Here is a 23,458-nt window from a genome sequence, read left to right on the forward strand (position 1 = left end):
TTTGTTCTGTTTAAGAAAACAGAAGGGTACATTTTATATTTCAAGAGCATTTTAGAAAAATATTCATACAAAATAAATTTTGGCACACAAAAGGATAAGGTTCGATTATCCACAAAATTAACAGACGAGGCATAGTACACCACTCATTAATAACAGCCCAACGAATGAGAAATTACTCAAAGTAAAATTCTCACTCAAAGTTAGAGTATATCCTGGCTGCCTTTTGGAAGATGAACTGTGATAAAATGCAGTAACATTTTGAGGAGCTTTAAACATAACAATTCTCTTGCAAGGCCAGCTCTTGGTTAAGACTCAAAAGAATATCTGATAATTTCTGAAATCTAGTCATGCAAATTTTCCACTTAAATGGCTGGACACACTCAAGAAAATACCCTGATTTCACTTTTCACTTTGTTTTCTTTAAACTGCCGCTGCCAAGCAGACAGGTTAGTCTGGTTTTCTAGCTCCAACCTGCTAAATAACCTTGTTCAAGTGATTCAATCTCTCTAGCCCTCCCTAGTTTCTTCATCAGAAAGTGGAGATTATGGAAAACATAACACAATAGTAAATAGAATCAATGTGCTAATAAAGTAAAACAAAGAGTTACAACATTAGGTCCTATATCTATATGTACAATATTTTTAAACTACCATAGATTATATGCCACTCTACTATATATTTAAGGCCTACAGTAAAAGAAATTTTGATTACTTAAGAACATTGTCCAATATTTAATATGTGGTACTCTCACTATGTAACAAATTTCTCATGTACTCATTTAAATTAATTTAAAACACCACTATAATCAATTATATTTAACCTGAAAATATATGACTTTTTCCACCTGACACATAAAAAACAACACATGATATGTAAAGAATTCATGGTAATGTCGTTAATAATAGCCAAACACTAGAAAGAACCCAAACATTCACCAACAATAGAATGGATGAATTCTGTCATATTCTTTCCAAAGGAAAAACACATGATAGTGAAAATGATTAAAATAAAACTACATACAACTATGTAGATATCTTCAAAACATAATGCCAGGTAAAGAAAGAATACATATGATTCCATAAAGATTAAAAAGAGACATACAAAAAGTAAACTTATTGGTAAGGAATACTATAAAAGTGACAAAATTGTATAGAGAATTATATAAATAATTATCATAAAAGTCAGGACATTGGTTACCTCTGAAGAAAATAAAGATTGTATCAAGGATTTCTGGGATGCTAGTAATGATCTACAGTTACTGAATGTTTGCTTTATACTTATTCATTTTACTATACATTTATGTTTCTGGATGATGTTATATTTTATAATAAAAGTTTAAAAAGATATACTTTCTGAAATAATATATTCTTACAGAGAAAGAAGAAAGGGCTCTTCTTTTTTGCTAACAGTTTTATTTTCTTGGTCTATATTTCTAATTTTTATTTCAATTCTTTAATAAAAAAAGTTACTATGTCTAATTCTCCACAATTCTAATTAAGAATAGATTTCACAGGCTTTCCCAATGGCCACAAAAAAAAATTCCAAACCATTAAAGAGCATAATATCAGTTATACTGTTAAATCTTTGCCGAGCTCCATGTTGTGCTAATTACTTTTTCTTCTTTTCAAGAAAATGTATGCTTACTCTCAAAAAAATTGACATTACATCCAGGTATTAATTTTATGCAGGCTGCACTCCAAAAACAAATATACTATTTCAGCTCAAAAGTAGGAAGAAAAACACTTTGAACTCCCACACATTTTAAAATAGCTTTGGGAACACCTGTGTTTGCATTTAGTATGAGGGTTCATGATAGGATAGATGATATGACACTTGAGGTCCAATCCAACAACAGTCTGTGTAAGAACGGTTCACTATGTGTGCCAGAAAACATAATAGCTAGATTATAGGATGGATATACGATCACTTAAATTCAACTGTACAAAATATAATAAAGGGACTCACTCAAAACAGATCTAACACTGTTCTAATTTAAATTATACTGGAGATGTTTTAAATATTTCCATTGGAGAAACAAACATACAGGGAACTTAAATTATTACAAAAAAGACACTAATAATACATAATAATAATCATAAAGTTGACAAATTGCAAACATACATCTACCCACAATGTAGGAAATCCCAAAAGGTCCATCACCTACAAGCATCCTTCAATGTACCTTCATTATAACATTTAGACACCACTAAACAGGAAGCAGTGAAATTTAGAAACGAGACTATCAGCACTTTCATCAGGCTCCAGATATCAGTACAATGGCAATGGTATCACCCATTACGAAAACAGAGTTGCTATTGTTCTAAACTGTTGTTTTCCAGTGAATGCAGACAAGGATTCCCTTCCTCAGAGGATCCAACTAATCAGTTATTTGCCCATCTATTAAGTGCCAACTTTAAAAAATTACACTGTGTCCAGCAGAGAGCAGCATTACAACATCCATAAGACTTAACTCTAACATGAAACCGACAGAAGAAAAAAGAGGAAAAAAATCCACTTACCATAGGTCTTTTCAACAATAAATTGAATTTTCAGGGTAGTTACTGGGCTTCCAGAAAAAAAAAAAAAAAAACCATCTAAAGAATGTCTCAAAGCATATATAGGTGATCCATGGTTTCAGGATTCCTAAAGAAGGAAATCAAAATTACATTAGGTAAAGGCCTCTTTGAGCCATGTTTAGCTGAATTAGTACATAATATGACTAAATGTCTCTCAGATGTTAAGGTGCATTTTCCTCTTAGTGGATCAGTGGGATTCTGAATTCAGATATTCAATGACACTTTGAATAAAATGACTTTTTTAAATGAAAATAAAGTCCTTAATCTACCAGAGAATTTAACTAGGAGAAAGTAAGTGGGTGACCTAATATATCAATCAACCTAGTGAAAAACATGGTCAAGAACTTAAAGACGTCAATAAGCCAACCATATACAGTTCTGATACATTAAAGTCTTCTAAGCAATTTTCAGGAAATAGAGAGGATATAACATTCATTTCTACATGTCAGCATAAATGAATATCTGAGGTTAATTTTAAGAATGAAAACATGGCAGAGAAGTAGTTTGTAATGCTGACGTATTAAGACTCATTAGTCTGATATTTACTAAACATGAGGAATGCACGTGATATTGTAGGAAGACCTGGTGACCAGCCATAATATGTTAAAGGCAAAACATGTTTGATCTTCTACCGGATGTCAAAACCTGCCTCATATCCAAACACTCTATATCAGTTCTCATGACTGAGTGAACAAATGATGTACCCTCATGCGTATTTTAACTATTATATAGTTTACTTTAAATGTGTTTACATAAAACATTTCAATGTCTACACTAAAACCAATTTTTTGCCATTAGAAGAACATGTGAATATTCACCTTGAAACATAATTACATAGTCTATATAAGATCACATATCAAAATACTATAACATAACATTTATTCAAATTTAATTAATAATTTGTAAAATGGTTCCTACTACTTTCTTCTGCCAAAATGACATGAGAAGCTTGCCTTGAGTGTTTGATATCATGACTACAATGACTCTAGTAATTATCATTGATTTGACTGAAGCCGAAGAAAACTCTGATATAGTAATCTTCTACCTTTTAACATTAAGCTATTCATGGCATTACTTACCATCTTTCACTCCCTTTAAAGTACTCCCCATCCAATTTCTTGCCTTTGCTTTTGCACATTTCACTTTCCTGCTACGTCCTCATTTTTGCCAATCTATCTTCCCTCTATTTTCTACTGCGTTTCTGTTTCAACCCCAATTTTTGCTTTAATCAGTCTCCTCTATGATCCTACCATCATTTTTTTCCTTTTCTCTAAGTACCCTTAAAAGTGAGAACTTTGGGGGGAAAGGCCTATTCTGCTCTTCTGACCATTATTTAATTAGGTTGTTTCTTTTTTTGATGCTAACTTGTATGAGCTGTTCATATATGTTGGGTATTAATCCCCTATTGGTCATATAATTTGCAAGTATTTTATCTTACCCAGTAGGTTGACTTTTCATTTTGTCAATGGTTTCCTTTGCTGTGGAAAAGCCTTTAAGTTTAATTAGGTCTCATTTGTTTAGTTTTGCTTTTATTTCCTTTACTTTAGGAGATGGATCCAAAAAATATTGCTGTGATTTATGTCAAAGAGTGTTCTGCCTATATTTTCCTCTAGGAGTTTTATAGTACCCAGTATTACATTTAGGTCTTTAATCCATTTTATTTATATATATGGTATTAGAGAATATTCTAATTTCATTCTTTTACATATGGAATTCAGTTTCCCCAGCACCACTTATTGAAGAGATTGTATTTTCTCTACCGTATATGCTTGCTTCCTTTGTTGTAGATTAACCGACCATAAGTGTGTGGGTTTCTTTCTAGGCTTTCTCTCTTATTCCACTGATCTATGTGTCCATTTTTTGTGCCAGTACCATACTGTTTTGATTACTGTAGTTTTGTAGTATTGTCTGAAGTCAGGGAGACTGATTCTTCCAGCTCTGTTCTTTCTCAAGATTGTTTGGGCTATTTGGGGTCATTTGTGTTTCCAAACAAATTTTAAAAAATTTTTGTTCTAGTTCTGTGAAAAATGTCCTTGGTATTTTGATAGGAATTGCACTGAATCTGCAGACTGCCTTGGGTAGTACAGTCACTTTAACAATATTGGCTCTTCCAATACAAGAACATGGTTTATTTTTCCATGTTTGTGTTGTCTTCAATTTCTTTCATCAGAGTGTTCAAAGTACAGGTCTTTTACCTCTTAGGTAGGTTTATTTTTATGTATTTTATTCTTTTTACTGGGATGGGAAATGGGATAGTTTCCTTAATTTCTCTGATACTTTGTTTTTAGTGTATAGAAATGCAACAGATTTCTGTATGTTAACTTTGTATCCTGCACTTTTACATTAATGTATTAATGAGCTCTAGTAGTTTTCTAGTAGTGTATTTAGGATTTTTTTATCTACAGTATCATGTCATCTACAAATAGTGATGGTTTTACTTCTTCCTTTCCAATTTGGATTCCTTTTATTTCTTTTTCTACTCTGATTGCTGTGGCTAAGACTTCCAAAACTATGTTGAATAAAAGAGGAAATGTAGATGGCCAACAGACACATGAAAAGATACTTAACATTGCTAATTATCAGGGAAATACAAATGAAAACCACAATGAGATATCACCTCACACCTGCCAGAATGGCTATCATCAAAAAGAACACAAATAACAAATATTGGCAAGAATGTGGAGTAAAGGAAACCCTCATACACTGCTGGTAGGAATGTAAACTGGTGCAGTCACTATGGAAAACAGTATGGAGGTTTCTGATAAAAACTAGAAATAGAACTACCAATGACCTAGCAATTCGACTCCAGGGTATAAATCCAAAAAACAAAAACAAACAAACAAACAAAAAAAAACAAACACCCAGAAACATTAATTCAAAAAGATACATGCAGCCCAATTTTCATAGCAGCATTATTTACAATTGCCAAGGTACAGAAGCAACCTAAGTGTTCACCAACAGACAAATGGATAAAGATGTGAGACACACACACAGAGTGGAGTACTACTCAGTCATAAAAAAGAATGAAATTTGGCCACTTGCAACAACATGGATGAACCTGAAGTATGTTTTGCTTAGTGAAGTAAGACAGAGAAAGACAAATACTGTATGTTATCACTTACATGTGGAAGCTAAAAACTAAAACAAATGAATATCACAAAAGAGCAACAAACTCACAGATACAAGAAAGAAACAAGTGGTTGCCAGTGAGGAGAGGGACAGGGGATGGGCCAAATAGGGATAGGGGATTAAGAGGTACAAACTACTATGTATAAAATAAATAAGCTACAAAGATATACTGTATAGCACAGGGAATATAGCCAACATTTTACAATAACTTAAAACAAAATATAATCTATAAAAATACTGAATCACTATGTTATACATCTGAAACTAATATAATACTATAAATCAAAGTACTTCAATAAAAAAATAGTAAGTCCTTCCTACCTACCTACAAGGAACTCCCCATTAGTGTTCTTTCCATTTAGGGCAAAGATTTGCTAGAAAAACAAAAGAAGAGAAAACTTACTCCATTTATCTATATTACTCAACTGGTCATATAGCAACAGGAATGAATATCCAAGGATCACCAACATTTAAGGAAACCACAAGAATGAAAAAGAAGGCCCATGATGAAAAACAGAACAAGCAACTCTGGAGAAATCAAAGGTAATCCAGGGAGGAAAGAAAAAGGAAAAGAACTCTATTTAACATCTTCAGAAGTGTTAAACAAGATATTGTACCTATAAAATAAGAGGCATATGATAGAATTAAAAGGACAAATAGTAATTTAAAGAAATTTACCATAGAATCCAAAAAAACCTTTTAAACAGAATGTATGTCCACCACCAGTTCCCCTACATACACAAAAATAGAAAAGTTGGAATCAAAGTTGAAGAAATACAGAATAACTCAAGCAGGGTAATAATCTCTCTAAAATGTTGCAAGAAAAGACCCCTTTCTTCCTTCCAAAAAATACACATGCACACACACAAAGGAGGAAAATAATGAAAAGGACTCAGGGAATACAGAGCAGGAAAAAGAAAAAAATACATACCCTTAGACACATCTATGATCTAGAGCAGAGGTTGTCAAACTAAGGGCCATTAGCCAAATCCTGCCTATTTCATTTTAGCAAATAAGGTTTTACTGGAACACAGCCATGCTCATTCATTTACATGTTGTCTATGGCTGCTTTTTTGCTATAACAACAGAGCTAAGTAGTTGCAACAGGGACCATATGGTCTGCAAAGCCTAAAATAATTGCTACTTGGTCTTTTACAGAAAAATTTTGCCAAACTTTGATCTAGAGCTATGCTGTACAATACAGCAGCACCTAGTCAAAAGCAGTGTTTAAATTTAAATAATTAAAACAAAATTAAAAATTCAGTGCCTCAGTCATGTCAGCCACATTGCAAATGCCAAACAGCCATATGTGTTTAATGGCTATTGTATTAGTGCAGACACAGAATATTTCCTTCAACACAGTAAGTACTACTGGACAGAGCTTACCTGGAAATTATCATAAAAGATTACTACAACTATATTTTAATTATTGCTTTTAAAAGTGTTATAATGAAATATAAAAAAAATATATCTAAAAGAAGCAGGAAGAAAGGTTAAATTCAGAAGACAGAAATTAGTCAGGGGAAGGGGGTTTGGAAGGTATAGATTTGGGAGTTTGAGATTTGCAAAGGTTGACTACTGTATATGAAAATAGATAAGGGACAAGTTTCTTCTGTATAGCACAGGGAATTATATTCAATCTCTTGTAATAACCTTTGATGGAGAAGAATATGAAAACGAATATATGTATATATATGCATGACTGGGACATTGTGCTGTATACCAGGAATTGACTCATTGTAACTGACTATACTTCAATTAAAAAAAAAAAATAGACATTAGTAATGTTAGAAAAGGAAATAATTAGTGCCTAAATCTAAGGTATCATTCTATGAAAATATCATTAAAATAGTTTTATTAATCCTTCAAAGTTATTCAGAGAGAAAAAGCATAAATTGAGAAAAAAAAATCCAAAGATACAGTATTACAAATAAAAAACTAAATATCATCATGGATATGGAAGGCATTATAAAGGAATTCAATGTAGAGAATGCAACTAATTAATGCTATCAAATTTGAAAACAATAAAAAAGTATTTCCTAAGAAAATATAATTTAAAGAAAGGTAGAACAAAAGTTATGAATAAAAAGTAAAGAAAGCTGTGTAATAGATGGTTCCAATTTAGTTCTGATATAAGATTGAAAACATCTGCTAAGACTTTTAACTGTCATCTTATCATAAAAGAAACTTCATATCCCTAAACTGAGAAACAGTAGTCAAAATATTTCCCTCTGCTAACACCACTTACTGGGTCAAGAATTATGCATTTCTTCAGAGGGACTCATCACTAGTCTAAATGACCTTTCATGCAAAATCAGTAGATGTGATGTAAGAAGCTTTACATGGAAAAGTTTTAAATATTTGGCTTTTCTCTGGGCTCCCCGATTATCCATGCTGAGGAGGAATTGATATCTTGTCAGAAATGTCCAGGACAATTAGAATAACACACAGGCTTAGACTGATGCAGCAGCTTTATGCCTATGACACTACTCAAGTTGACACATGAAAAGGCACAAGTCAGCAGTTGTTCAATTCTTTACTTGGGCTATGTGCAAAGAGGAAGAGCAGTCCCAGATTAGGAGGTACACGTATGTGGGGCCATTCTACCTCTGGAATTTCTTTCTCTTTTATCACTAAAAATTTGTAGTGTTTAATGTTTACCACTAAAAATGTCTTGTTCACCTTCATAGATACATTTACTTGAAAAATCTCCTTGAACCAAAACATGTTTATCTTTTGACACATCTACTGTATTTCCCAGATACAAGAATACAATGGATTTTTAAATTCTAATTTAAAATGCCAGTTTTCTGTTTATATTTAAGAATCCACTAAGATTAGGATGAACGTAAATTCTCAGGTGCCCCGGACAGCCCCAGATTACACCTGCTTTCCTGGCATCCAATATAATTCGGCATTTCAGTACTCTCAAAAGTGTCCTAAAAATTCATGGACCAATGAGGAAATCTGAACAAAAAGTAAAAAATATTTTAAGATAAATGATGATGAAAACAAAAATGTTAAAAGTTGCAGGATGCAGTTAAAGCAGTGCTTAAAGAAAAATCTCCCTTAACTATAAACAGTATATTAGAAAAGATGAAAAGTAGAAAATCAATTAAGCTTTTATCACAGGAGAGAAAACTCAAAATTTCAGCAAATCAAAACCAAAAAATGTAGAAGGAAGGAAATAATATACAGCAGTAATCGATAAAATAGAAAGTAAACATAAAACAGGGAAAAAATTTAAAAGCCAAAAGTGGTTTTTTTTAAAGATTAATAAAAAGGAAAAATCCCTAGCAAACCTAAAAGTGGAAAAAAAGAAGAAAATGCATAAGTAACTAATATCAGCAATAAAGAAAAAAAGAATAACTTACAGTCACTAAAAAGGTAGTAAGAGCTGTTTCTGGTATGATAAAGCTCGTAACAAACACTCCCTTAGATAACAAACACAAAATACAAGAACAATTATGTCAATAATTAAATAGAACAAGATCTTGTTGGTGGGTCAGATTTGTAAAAGGAGATTTCCAAAGGGTGAGCATCTTACTTTTACTGAATTAGCTTGCGCACAGCGCAGTACAGGTGGTTAAAATTCTGAGAGAAAAGAAGTCATCCTTCTGGAGAACCTGAAGAATCACACACTAATCAACGGAATAGTAAGTTCAGAAAAATATACCTAAAGTATGTGACTTTACTCATTGAAAAAGTATAGGTTCAATATGGCAGGGAAAGAACTGTCTTTTCAACAAATGGTGCTAGGGCAATAGACATCTATGCAGGAAAAACAAATGTATCTTCAGCCCTGCCTCACACCAAACATACAAAAAATCAATTCCAACAGAATGCAGATTCAAATGTTTAAAAGTAAAGACCAGGATTTTAGATGAAAATATTGATATCATCTTTGAAATCTTGGAGTAGGAAAACCTAGCCATAAAATGCTAAACATAAGGAGAAAAACTAACCCTTAAGAATACATTCTGACTAAAATCAAGACAATTAAGAATATGAAAAGGAGATCCACAGACTAAGAGAATATATTTGTAACATATTTATTTGCAACTGAACTCTTACCCAAAATATAAAAAACACTTCTACAAATCTAGATTGAAAGACAAACAATGCAGTTTTTAAAGAATTGGCTAAGAAATGAACAGACACTTCAGAGAAGATGTTATCCAAATGGTCAATAAACCTATTTATTGTTCAAATCCAAATGAAAGTGTCATACCATAACTCTCCCAGAATGGCGAAAATGAAAAGAAAGATTAAGTGTTGGTAAGGATAAGAAGCAACCAAAATTCTCAAACATTCCAACAGGAGTGTAAATTGGTACAACTACATTAGAAAAATGGTCACAGACAGTAAACTAGCCAAATCCCTTTCAACAGTAGAATGAATAATGAATTGTTACACATTTACACAATACTATATAGCAATAAATACTCAACAACTGTACATGTTAATGAAAACATTTCACAAATATAATGTTGAGCTAAAGAAATAAAACGTAAGAGTAAATAGTGTACGGCCTCACTTATATTAAGTACAAAACCATGTAAAACAAATCTGTAATGTTGGAACTCAGAACTGTGGCTTCCCTTTATGAGTATACAGACAGGAAGCAAAAAGGACTTACATGGGATGGGGTCCAAGAATATCCTCTGTGCAGGCATGACCCTGGCATTCAATCAACTGTGCTGCCAGAATACCATGAGGACCCACAAATAAGCCTCACGATATCTGTTACATGTTTACTTACACAGACGCAATGGTAATATGGGCCGTCAGTCTAGAAAAGCACTGAAAGGCCAATCAAAAAGGTACCCATTTTCTGTCACGGTGTGCTAGTTACTTACCCTGACCATTATGTTTCCTGGTGTATCTTAAATAGGTCACTAGAGTCTTTCAACTGTACCTGTAGACTTCTCAAAATACCACTGGGGAAACAGTCCCACTATTGGGCCACAAGAGTGATATACATGTTGCTTATGAAATCCTCAGGCTTAGATTTTATATAGCTGATTTCATTGTACTTTGGACATGTTAATTTTGGGGAGGGGGTCTTTATTATTTTAGAGCAGTTTTAGAGCTACAATAAAAGTAGAAGTAAGGTACAGAAATATCCCATGTACTCATGACCCCACACATGTATAGCCTCCCTTTTTATCAGTATCACCAGAACAGTACATTTTTTACCAAGGATGAACCTACATTACAGTATCATACAGAATATTTTTAATGCTCTAAAAATGCTCTGTGCTCTGCCTATTCATCTCTCCCCATAACCACCTCTGGCAACCACTGATCTTTTTATTGTCTCCATAGTTTTGCCTTTTCCAGAATGTCATGTAGTTGGAATCAGTATGTAGCTTTTTTAGATTGGCCTATTTTACTTAGTAATTTGCATTTAAGGTTTCTCCATATCTTTATTGGCTTGATAGCTTGTTTGTTCTTAGCACTGAATAATATTCCATTGTCTGGATATATCACACTTTACTTATCCATGCACCTACTGTAGGGCATCTTAGTTGCTTCCAAGTTTTAACAATTACAAATATAGCTTCTGTGAACATCTATGTGGAGGTTTTTACATGGATATGTTTTCAACTCCAGGGGGTGAATGCCAAAGAAGCACAATTACTGGATCATAAGGTAAGAGTACATTTCATTTTGTAAGAAACTTCCAAACTGTCTCTTAAAATGGCAAAAAACATTTTGCATTCCCATCAGCACTATATGAGAGTTCCTGTTGCTCCACATCCTCACCAGCATTTGGTGTTATTAGCATTCTGGATTTTGACCATTCTAATAGATATGCAGTCAATGTTGTTTTAATTTGCATTTCCCCTCATTACATATGATGAGAAGCATCTTTTCATATGCTTATTTGCCATCTGTATGTCTTCTTTGGTCAGGGGTCTGTTAAGGTCTTCAGCCCATATTTAAATCAGGTTGCTTTTTTTTCTTATTGTTAAGTTCTTTGTATATTTTAGGTAACAGCCCTTTATCAGATGTGTCTCTTGCAAATATTATCCTCCAGTCTGTGGCTTGTCTTCTCATCCTGCCATTATCTTTCACAGAGCATAAGTTTTAATTTTAATGAAGTCTAGTCTATTGATTATTTCTTTCATGAATCATGCCTTTGATGTATCTAAAAAAGTCACTGCCATCCCCAAGGTCATCTACGTTTTCTCCTATATTATCTTCTAGGAGTTTTATAGTTTTGTGTTTTACATTTAGGTATGTGATCCACTTTGAGTTAGTTTTTCTGAAGTAAGGTCTGAGTCTAGATTCATTTACTTATTTATTTTTGCATGTGTATGACTAGTTGTTCCATTTGTTGAAAAGATGATCTTTACTCCATTGTATTGCCTTTGCTCATTTGTCAAAAATCAGTGGACTATTCATGTGAGTCTATTTCTGGACTCTCTATTCTGTTCCACCTATCTTTATGTATTCTTTTGTCAATACCACAGTGTCTTGTTTACAGCAGCTTTTTAGTGAAGTCTTGAAGTTAGGTAGCATCAGTGCTCCAACTTTGTTGTTCATTATTGTGTTTGCTATTCTGGGTCTTTTGCCTCTCCATATAAACTTTAGAATCAGCTTGTCAACATCCATAAAATGACTTGCTAGGATTCTAATTAAGACTGCATTGAATCTACAGATCAATCTGGGAAGAACTGACATACTGATCATATTGAATCTCCTATCCATGAACATGGAGTATCTCTCCATTTATTTAGATCTTCTTTGATTTTGTTCATCAGATCTTATACATTTTTAAAAATTCATACTTCATTATTTTATTTTTGAGGATACTCATACAAATTATATTGTTTTTAATTTCCAATCCCATTCATTCATTGTTTGTATATAGGAGCTGATTTCATTTTGACAGCAAGGTGAGAAAACTTTCCTGAGGATGTGTAGGTTGAAGTGAAGATTTGAAGGATAAATAGAAGTTAACTAGTGGCCTTTGGCAGGAAGGAAACAGGTGAGTACCGCAGAATAAATGAATGCTAGAGTGCAGAGAGTAAGGGAATTTATAGAGTGATGTGGTTAGAGAGTTAGGTAAAAGAAACTAAATGCAGGTCCTTAAGTTTTGTTTTTATACTATATGATCAGATATCTATTTTGAAAGGATCAGAATGACTCTTGATTGGAGAATGAACTGCAGGAGAACCAAAGATGAGGGCTAAATGCCCTAGAATGGATTAGGAGCTATTTAGAAATAAACTCCGTAAGTCTTGGTAACAGACTGGATATGCAGGAATAAAGCTTGAGAGAGTAATTGAATATAGTGAGATTCCTTGATTTAGGCAACTAATTCTACAAATGGTCCTATCATTTACTGAGATACAAAACACCAAAGGAAATTCAGTCAGGGGCATTATGAGTTTGAGGTCCCACTAAGACTTTAAAGAAAAAGGTAAATATCTGAACTTATGATTCTGGATGTCAGAGAAGCAATATGGACTATAAATACTTTTATTGATATATAAACAGGAACCAAGGTCCTGGGACTGGATGAAGTTAAGAATATGGAACAAAAAAGAGAAAATGGTTTTAAAAACTCAAAGATTTAATGGCAAAAAGGAGATCAGAGAGTCTTATTTTCATTTACATCTTTCAGACACTGAATTTAGCCTCCTCCTTTCATATATTGATCCCTTCCCTGTGCTCTGAATTCCATTCTTTCTACCTCATTCAGGTTTTTTTCTTTATCAATTGCCTAGAATGTTTTTTAGTACCTTTATCTCTCTCTCTCTCTCACACACACACACACACACAAGGAAAATCATCCCTTAAACCTTTGTTATCTCCTTCTATTCTCCTTCACAACAAAGCTTTCTAAAATGCAAAATGGTCTACTTTTATATAATATTCAACTTCACTTTCCATTCAATTCTCAATACAATTATTTGACTTTTTGATTTGCTCCTCGATCAAATCTGCCCTTAACAAAGCCAAAACTAAATTATTATTACTAAATCAAACACTTTCCAATATTTTACTCTCTGCTCCTCTGCACACCTTTTAAGTGTTCATGCTCCCCAAAGTTTATTCCTGAATGTTTTTTCTTCTTATTCTAAAGTATACATTTTCCTTGGTGAGTTTTTCCATTTCCTTGAGGTAAACTCCCACCATGGACTATTTTCTAATGTATATATTTCATTTAGAGATCTCTCTCACAAACAGCCTACTGTGTATTGGACATCTCCACTTGGCTCCTCCAAAGGTACTTCTAATTAAATACATTCAAAACAGATTAAAATTTTTGATCTCCAATTTCCTAAAACAACAAATAGCACAACTGTAAAATTCTACTGTTCTCCTTTTATTCTTTATCCTCCACCACCCAAAAAGTTGCTCAAGACAGAACCCTGTTAGTCATCTTTGATTTCTGGTGTCAATCTTCCTTGGTCATATCGATTCTACCCCTTACAGTAAGCTCTTGATTCACTCCATTCTCTTTATCCCAATCATACTTTAAGCCAGTCCATTCTCTTCCAGGATACTTTTTAGCCATATTTGATCATTTAACATAACAACCAAACATGATTATTATGTCATTCCTTCACTCAAAATTTTTCAATCATTTCCCATAATCCTTAAGGGAAAAAAAATCCACCTTAAAAAAAAAATTAGTTAGACTCCAGTCTCCTCTTCTGCACTATGTATAAATTAAGAAAACTATCTGCACAGCAGCAATGAGAGAAGTCTTCCCATTCTCTGTAATGGTTTCCATTCTCTATAATGCCTTTATTTTCTACACATCCTTCAAAACTCAGATTAAGCTTCCTCCTCACGACAAGCTTTCTAAGGATTCTCCCTCTCCATCCAAGTCATGTATTCTGCATTTGTCCTCCATAGCACTTCATTATCCTATCGGCCCACTTATCTCTCCTAACTGTGAACTCAAAGAGGGTAGAGACTAAGTGTTCCGTCACCTGTAATCTGAGCACTTAGCACACTCCATGGGGTTAAGTATGTGTTCAATAAATAATTGTTACTAATCATTTAACACCATACCTAAGCATATATCCTTTTAAATCTTCCTTTCCACAAATACATCACTTATTCCAATGTTTTACATTCTACTCTACATACTGGTAAATTCAAGTATTTGGGATTATTTGCTTAGACAGCAGAAGTGTTGCCTTTGAAAAACAAAATTAAGAAAGATTAAATTAATTTATCCTATGATAAGATGATAAGATTATACCAAAGATATATCCTAATTTCAGGCTTGGCGTGCTTATGTGTCAGGCTTCCCGCGTTATAGTTAAAGTTGAAAACAATTTTTCAGTTTTAGTAATAAGGCTTAGAAAACTAAGGGCTGAAGTAAACAGAGTGAAAAATGAGAAAATATATAGTAAAGAAACATAAAAGTCAGTATTTGTAGTACTTCAAAGTTTTCAGAGCAGCAAAACTATCCAAGAACTTTCTGTTTGATATTAGATTGCCTTGTGTCTTTTTACTTTGGTCTTCCTTCTATTTATGTACCATGGGACAAAATTAGCACATATTTTTCAATACATTCATTTTAAGTGTCATAGTGTTTTCTATGTGATAATCTTACTCCCCCAAATAAGAACATGTTTTACTTCTTTCTATAGGCCTAAAATGACAAGGTTAGGTCCAAGCAGACAGCAAATACTCAACAGTTATTTAATGAATGATTTAGGTAACAGATTTATACTGGTGAAAGAGTCTAAATGAAAGCATCTAAACCTTGATAAAGCTTTCCAGCTGATATAGTTAAACAGCAAGGTGGGGTTTTTCTCCTGAACATTTTTCTTAAAAAAACAAACAAAACCCAAAACACTTTCCTAAATGAAAAACTTCAGTCACTATTTAGCAATATAACTTCAACTTATCAAACAGAATCAGCCAAAAAATTTTTCACGGGTCATTGAGATTTAAAACAATTCTATGGCAAGAATTTCCATGAAGTTTGGGTGTTTTTCTAAAGTACCTAGATCACTGTCAAAACCAACAATAACTTAGTGCAAGCATAATTTGGGAGTCTTTTTTAGTTTAGATATCTGTGAATCAGGAATACCTTTAAAAATCACTTACTCCAACCCCTGGTCCCCTACCTAACTCAAAATTTTGAGAAAATTTTTAATTCCAAAGACACAGCTCTAAATTACAAGTTTTTTTCCACACATAAAATTCCTATTCTGGGAGGGGAGGGTATAGCTCAAGTGGTAGAGCGCAAGCTTCGCATACACAAGGTCCTCAGTTCAAGCTCCAGTACCTCCTCTAAAAAAAAAAAAAGTAAACCTAATTACCTCTCCCCCCAAAATAAATAAATGATAATAAAGTAAAACAAACATACAAACAAAAACTCTTATTCTAATAAGCTCTTGACTCACAGTTCACAAATTACTTGAAAAAGAAGGCACTTAAACACCTAATTCTTACCAGTTTTTCGGGAAAGAAACCTGAAGTATTTTCTGTTATTTGCAGCTACCTTAACAGCAAAAGGCAATTAAATGTGTGAACAAGGTTGTCAGAGTAACACTTATCATTCACACCACTTATGGAAAGGTGCTCCAAGACTTCCAGAAGCACTAATTAAAATTAACGAAAGCTACTCACGGGGACTTGTCAGAGAGGTACATGTTGTCATTTGCTGTTGGAGACAGGGGAAACCCACATCGCCTCATAGCTCAAGAGTTTTTACTCTAAGGTCTAAATCCAACCCACCTGTCACTGGCATTCAGCAAGCAACTAATTAAGGTAACAGTTTCGACCCCTTTGATATTACACAACCACTCCGAAAAAAACCTGATGGAGAAGGCAGAAGGAATTTTCTCAGAAATCAGAAGAGAAAGGGGCAGGGGAAAGTTTTCTTTCCTCTTTACCACGGAGATGAGAAAAGTGCAAGGTCCTACTGGTAGTTCCTTGATACATTACCCCACCAGCCTTTTCTTTAACTCAATGTGAATGAAGGTACCCAAAACAAGAATGTTGAACGATATTACCCACCTCTAGCCCAAAAAAACCCGTTAGTCTCTCACCAGGACTCAGGTGGGCCTTTCTCACCTGGGCCCCGCAGAAGTCCGCCGTCCTGACGTATAGCGCACTTTGCAGCAATACGCCTTGCGATTGGTTGACTCTGGAGGGAGCTCTCAGTCCTATTGGCTACGGGAGCCGCGGTGGGGGCAAGGAGGCGGGAGTTTGGGGCTGGCTCTGATAGGCCTGCTGCTTGAACTCCCAGAGTTCCTATTGGGTCAACGCGGGAAGCTCCAAGATGGCGGCAGCGGCGACCTGTGGCACCGGCACCGGGAGTACTGGGTCAGTAGTGGCGGCGGCCAGCAAAAACAACGTCACCAGTTTCCAGCGGAGGGGTCCTAGAGTCAGCGGTACCGACAGCGGCTGCTCTCGACTGCTGTCCATCGCGGGGACACGACCGTCGGTGCGGAATGGACAGCTGCTGGTATCCACCGGGCTCCCAGCCCTGGACCAGCTCCTAGGTCGGTTCAGAACAGAGATGTGGGCTCAACAGTGGGAAAACTTGGGGAGGGGACTTGCCGGGGGATCCCACATCTCTCCCCGACCCCTCAGCCTTCGGACTTGGAGAGGATAGCCCGGTCTGACGGAGATGGAGGGGAGGAAGGGTTGCGTGGAGACTTCTAAACGCTGCTTAACCAAGTCTGTTTTAGGGAAGAGTGCTCCCAGTTTCTACTCTGGTTACTGCCGACCAGCTTTTTTTTTTTTTTTTAGCTTTCCGGAGGATCCCTACGTGCTTTTACCCTGACAGGCTTCCTAGGCAAGGGGAATCATTAATGTTTGGAGACTGTTTGGCATTCATCTAGGATCCTGTCCTGGTCTCTGAATGCACCCTTCTGCCAACCCCAGGTAGCTCATGGTTCGGACTAACCTACAAAAGTTTGTATCAGTGTAAGAGATGGGCTTTATTAGAAAAAGCTGAAGAAAGTAACATCCTCTCTTTCACCGCCTGACCGCTTTTCTCCTGGGTCTGAATCTTTAAACAAATCACATTGGCTTTAAGAGAATGTATGTTAAAGGCTTTATGTGGATCCAAAGTACTTAAAGCTGTTGTTGATCTTAACAGTCATACCCGTTTCTGCATTAAATATATGTATATATGTTTTCGTTAAGTTTTTCTATACATATTTTGCTTCCCAGAGTTACATTCCAAACAATATTTTTAAATTAATTCACATTTTAACGAGAGAAATAATTCCGGTTTTTAGGTTTTCCTGTGTAATCTCTGTAATTTTTCATGAGAAGGCTGCTAAAAAAATATGCTTGATTCATAACAGTTAAATTGAAAGGATTGACCAGATTAAATTAGTAAGACAAAGCTGCTGTGTTAATAAAGCTTTTAAATTAGTTAATTCCTATCAGAATGCTGCTTCATTGAAATTGATCCGTGCTTGTATTTCATAACTTCTTTATAGGGTGAGATGTGTCGGTTAAGTCTTGTACACTTTCACAAAATATTACAAATGCCATTGCTTGTTCTTGTGCTTCACTTGACATTTTCTCTCTAATTTTTTTCCCACAAGGTAGGCTTTTCAGATAGGTTTAGTGCAATAGAAAGTGACAAGGCAAGCAACCTGTGACAGAGTATGGCTTCTTGCCTCTGTTAATTCATGACCTTAACTGGATCCTGGTTATTTCTACATAAATTTAAGTATTTTTACTTAAGTTTTTCAAGTCTATTGCCTTCCTAAATTTCATAGTACTAGAAACAGAAATGATTCAGAATATCTAGTTAGCAAATAGTTATCTCACTGTTTTTGCCATTGTGAGCCTTACTTGGTATCATCCTGTATTTAAACTTAAAGCTTAGAAGCTGTTCCTAGTCCTTTTTTTTTTTCTTTTGTAACTAAGCGGGGATATGTAACTTCATTCACTGATCCTGAAACTCTCCAAACAAAAAGGTCACATTTCTGACATCATACCTTCAGTTCCTCATTAGAATAACAAAATGTGCCTGACACAGTTCCTGGCATTTAGTAGAGTCTCAATAAGTCTATAGTTGAAAGAAAAATAATGTGTAGAAAAAATCTTGGACAAGAGATTGTAAAACATGTAGGACAGAGTTACGTGTTTGAGCTCTAAAAACAGACTCAAAGATCAAATGACATTAACAGAGTTACAAAACTAGTGATAAACTGGGCTGATCTTCAGACTCAAATTTAGTGCTCTGCACTATGCTACAGCTATTTCAAATTTTTGAAAACTCTTTTCAGGAGTTTTAACCATTTATTGAATCTAAGACTAAAGATTCAATTACATAGCCTCTTGTAACACCACCAGAAAGGTGACCCAGAGCACTTTCATCGTGTTTCTACAGTGATATAAACTTGAACTCTAATTTTAAAATTTCCAGATTTGCTTGGGGATGGGGATTCTAGTAATTTGACTGTAACAAGCTTATGCTAAAAATTAGTGTTCATTAAGATGATTGAAAAAAGTATCACTTTTGGATATTTTGAAATATATTTTGCATGTGTACAGTTAATTTTCAGAGCACACAGAAGTTGAAGACATTGTTATAATAGGAGTAACTACATTTGGAATAATAAATTTCCAGAAGTATTTTAGTTGTCATTCACTTCTTAATGACATTTTTGTATTTTGATATTTTATTTTGTACAGCCATGTGGAGCAAACCCTATACATTTGCTTTTCATTAAAATATTATTTGTAAGTGAAACACTTGGCTGCTAATGTGTATACACAAAAGTATAAGTAATTCAGATATATTGTTACTCTAAAAGGTTATTTGACTCAGTTTGTGACAAGCCTAATATAACCGTTTTGTGATAAAATGTAATGATAGTAGGATGTTATGATATCAGAATGATGAAGCTATATTGTGGCATTGTGATTGTTGGTTAAATATATTTTGTGGTTGCTGCATAACAAATACATATTGTAATGTCACTGCCATACATTGCAGTGATTTTACTACTGCCACTGGGACATTGTAATTTGAAGCAGAGATGCAAAATATATTTGAAAGGCATAATACAGGCTAATTGAATATTAGTTATTTGATGATATGCTAATATTTCCATTGCTTACTCCAAAGTGTCTTATGCATTTGAGAATTCCATATTACTGCATCTTTACATGATCTAATCATATTAAAGTTCTTTGTTCTGGCAGCTTATTTTATTGTTAGACATCAATATACGTTTCCTAAGTTGGCTGATTTTTTTTAAGTTCTGAGATTTCCTAATTCAGTTTCTCAACGCTGCCCTGCCAGGACATTTATGTTGTTCTTTGATGACACTATCTGTAAATGTTCCATTTTTCTTCTTCCAGGATTTCCAGAGAGATTATAGTAGGTAAAGGATTCTGGCAGAATTTCTTTTTTCCTGGTATATAAAGTATGGTCCATTTTAGGACCATATTTTCTAACCTGAAGGAATTATCCCCCAGTCTCATCATTCAGAAAGATACTTGAAGGAAGGGTGACTTCTCAGGTTTAACTGGCTTAAACTCTGTGCTGGTCAGCACTTACTAAGTTTTGACTGTCAAGTGAGTGGAAGATAGGGATTTGGGGTAATAGTCCAAGAAGACTATTCTGAAGAAGCTTGGTGGTAGCTGCCATTTTCAAAAAGTAAATACTGCTTTCAAAAACTAAATACTGGTGAGCATATTTCTTTTGCTACACTATATCTAAATCTGGAGTGTGGGATGATATACATTGATATACATACTTGGGCTATATAGTTAATATAATCCTGATTATGGTATCTTAACAGCTGATAGCTGTACATTTAAGTAAATGTAGCTTATTTTGTATTGCTGTGTAGAATTGTTCCCTATGATTTTATCTACCTAACCATTCTCAGTGTTGATGGCTTTTCTATTTTAATTCCCATAGTTGCCCAGACGGTAGTTGTAATAATCAAGAGTTATTGGGATGTCTCTATGTCTTAAAAAGAGAAGAAAAAGTGGACCTATTAATGACATAATTGTAATTTAGTTTGAGGTATGGCATTAAGTAAGTAATCAAGGATATTGCTATGAACCAAGGAAAGGATATAACCTGTTTTTTTTACATTGCATTTTTCCCTAAAATGCCTTTCTATAATTTTAAGCAAAACTATTCACTTACAGAAAGCACTGGAAAGAACTGGTATGAATTACTTACCTTTTTAAACTTTTATTTCTTTTTACTTTCTCTAACTTTGAAAAAGGAGATGGCCTTATTGTAAAACAAGATATCACTCTGAGCCTTCATATTCTGACATACTGATTTTACCTAGTTTACCCTAAATGTATGGCTTAATTAGAGATTTGTTTTGGGAGGTATGTGAGGATTGGATTTTCTCCCTATAAATTAATACTGAATATCATTTTCTAATTATTCACATGAATTAAAAAAATCTTTCCTTCATATTTAAAAAAGCGTAAAGTAGATATTGACAATCACAAGATCTTTAATTTTCTGATAGTTTTTTAAACTTAGATTTTTTTTTCTAGTTTTAAGACAAAATGCTTTTTTTAATGTAAAATTTTGATAAAATTAATATATCAAAGTTGCACAGTATCTTCAAGCTTTCAAACTCATGTAATCTTACATGTTGATAAAATATTCTATGTGTATTTTTAGTAAGCTGGAGATAAATATACTTTTTAAAGAGGTCTAGAAGTAAAACTATGGGTTTATTTGCTTAATGACTTAGAGTATTGATGATTTCTCTGAGATATGATCAAAAGGAAGAGGGGGCAGAAAACAAGACTATTTTACCCCTTTGTATGTTTCAATATAGAAATAATGAGTGCTTACTTACCCCATTACTTAACCTGTCAAACATTTTAGTGGACTATTGGGAAAATATATTTCTATTTTAATTGGAAACTCGTGTGAAATCTGTGTTGCTTTTGAAATCAGATAAAATTACTAATGGATAACTGAATTTAAAGATCTAATAAGAGCTAGCTTTTGTTGAATATACCATGTCAAGATGTCTTGTCATGGTTGTTGGTTTAAGCTTTAAGATTTTTGGTAGGAGGCATGACTACAGACTTCTTCAAATTTACTCTAGTTTGAAGTACAGCTAGAACCTCAGTGTATCAAGTGAGGTATATCAAAATACCTTATACAGAGGTATTTTGGGGACATGCTGTGGGGTCTTTTCACACACTAAAATGAAGTTTGGAAGAATAGAGGAACTTTGCTGCTATATCTGTGTGTATATGGACATGTCAAATCATTTTACCTCATATTCATAGAATAAAAGCTTGATTTAAAAATAGTTAATAAGGTGGCTGCTTCTTATTCCCCATGACCAACCTTCAAAATGACCAACCTTGACTAGGGCCAATTCAAATTTGAGTTTAGTGAACTTACATAATAAAGCCCATTAGAAAAAAAAAAGTTTCCTTTTTGTAAGAGAAGTCCTGATAGGATATTAATTTGGCTTGTGAAAGTCATTCAGATGTCCTCATTTTACCTTGTTTGAAGTAACGTTCAAATTTTCCAAACATTAGGATTTTAAAAAATTTTCCAAACAGATTTAAAAAATTCGAATAGTGTTTCCTGAATTATCAGGAACAGTGGATTATTTGGATCATTCTTAACAGAAAACTACCTTCTTAGCACAGTCTAATTTACTGTTACGGTAATGATCATTTATCAAATAACAATACATTTTTAGTGATTTGTTCTAATTAGAAAATAATTACCAGAATGGTAAGAGTAGCCCTTACTGAGTACCTTTTTAGGCAAGACACCTGATCTAGATATCACTTCATTTAATTGGGAACCTATTTCTTGATCTGTTCTCTGTGAATATCGTTCATGAAAAATTTTTACTTCTCTATTTCCACTTGGAACCTTATATAAGTTCCTAATTTGAGGAGACATGAATGTATAACTCCAAGAAGTTTAGATAAGGAATCTAACTCCTTCCTCTAAAAGTAAATTATGGAAAAATAAAGGCAGCTAGCTTTTTTATAGTACTTGCTCTAGACTAGACACTGCAGTATTTGTTATGTGTTTATATCATTTCATCTCAAGTACAAAATGATGACTAGGTAGCTAAATGTTTATTTTTGCATGTATGGGAAAGTAGTGAAGTAAGGAGTTAGAAAGTATGATTTAAAATATTTGAAAGTGATTAAAAAGTTGGCAGTGGTCTGTATGTAGCACAAACTGTAATATATTTAGTCTAGTCTTGTCCCAAAGAAAACCGTTTTGCTCTGATCCTTTATTGTATAATATACACAATATTGACTTCCAAAGTTCATATCCAATACTATAAATATATATTTAGAACATATATTTCAGTTATGTTAACCTTTTAGTTTGACCAACATTCGAAGTTACCGCATGCAGTCTGGTGTGGCTTTAAATGCTAAAATGAAGGAACTTATCTAACTGTGAAATTAAAATACATGTTTAATTCAATAACAAATCCACTTAAAATATATAAATGTATTGATTTCTTCTTTTAAAAAAATTGTTTTCTAACACATCGGAATGTTCTGCTTATAGTCATAAAGTCCTCAAATCTTACATCGTATTCTGTGTGCATGCATGTTACCAAATTTCAAATTCTTTGAAACGTAACAGTTATTTAGGATTATTTGTAGGGCAAAAAATAAACCCTATCAAAGGAACTTTTCATACCCTTTTTCTATATAACATTTGCCGGTAAACTTTTTTGGGAAAAAGTTCTTTATTGGTGTTCTGAATGTTTCAGGTTTGTGCAAAAAAGCAGCAAACAAAACCCCTACTAACATTG

The 23,458-nt window shown here is 33.9% G+C and overlaps 2 protein-coding genes across 6 annotated transcripts in view; one reads left to right on the forward strand and one right to left on the reverse strand.

Annotated features, from left to right (window-relative positions):
- The window catches only part of IMMP1L (inner mitochondrial membrane peptidase subunit 1), a 68,948-nt gene extending 52,128 nt beyond the window's left edge, over positions 1 to 16,820 (reverse strand). The window contains exons 1-3 of one of the 5 annotated variants that reach the window (XM_006195073.3): positions 16,707 to 16,784; positions 6,031 to 6,079; positions 2,520 to 2,643 (exon numbers count right to left, since the gene is read on the reverse strand). The gene's annotated coding sequence lies outside the window, so the exon portion shown is untranslated. Of the gene's footprint in view, positions 1 to 2,519; positions 2,644 to 6,030; positions 6,080 to 16,706 lie in introns of all 5 variants that reach the window. The other 4 variants (XM_014568123.2, XM_014568122.2, XM_006195074.3 and 1 more) reach the window with 4 other exon arrangements.
- A 112-nt stretch (positions 16,821 to 16,932) lies between these two features.
- ELP4 (elongator acetyltransferase complex subunit 4) overlaps positions 16,933 to 23,458 on the forward strand; it is a 209,770-nt gene continuing 203,244 nt past the window's right edge. Inside the window, exon 1 of the mRNA XM_032488404.1 lies at positions 16,933 to 17,194. Coding sequence (XP_032344295.1) covers positions 16,972 to 17,194 — 223 coding nt within the window. The 5' untranslated portion in view covers positions 16,933 to 16,971. The remainder of the gene's footprint in view (positions 17,195 to 23,458) is intronic.

Source organism: Camelus ferus, chromosome 10 (genome assembly GCF_009834535.1).
Source record: "Camelus ferus isolate YT-003-E chromosome 10, BCGSAC_Cfer_1.0, whole genome shotgun sequence".
Classification (NCBI taxonomy): Eukaryota; Metazoa; Chordata; class Mammalia; order Artiodactyla; family Camelidae; genus Camelus; species Camelus ferus.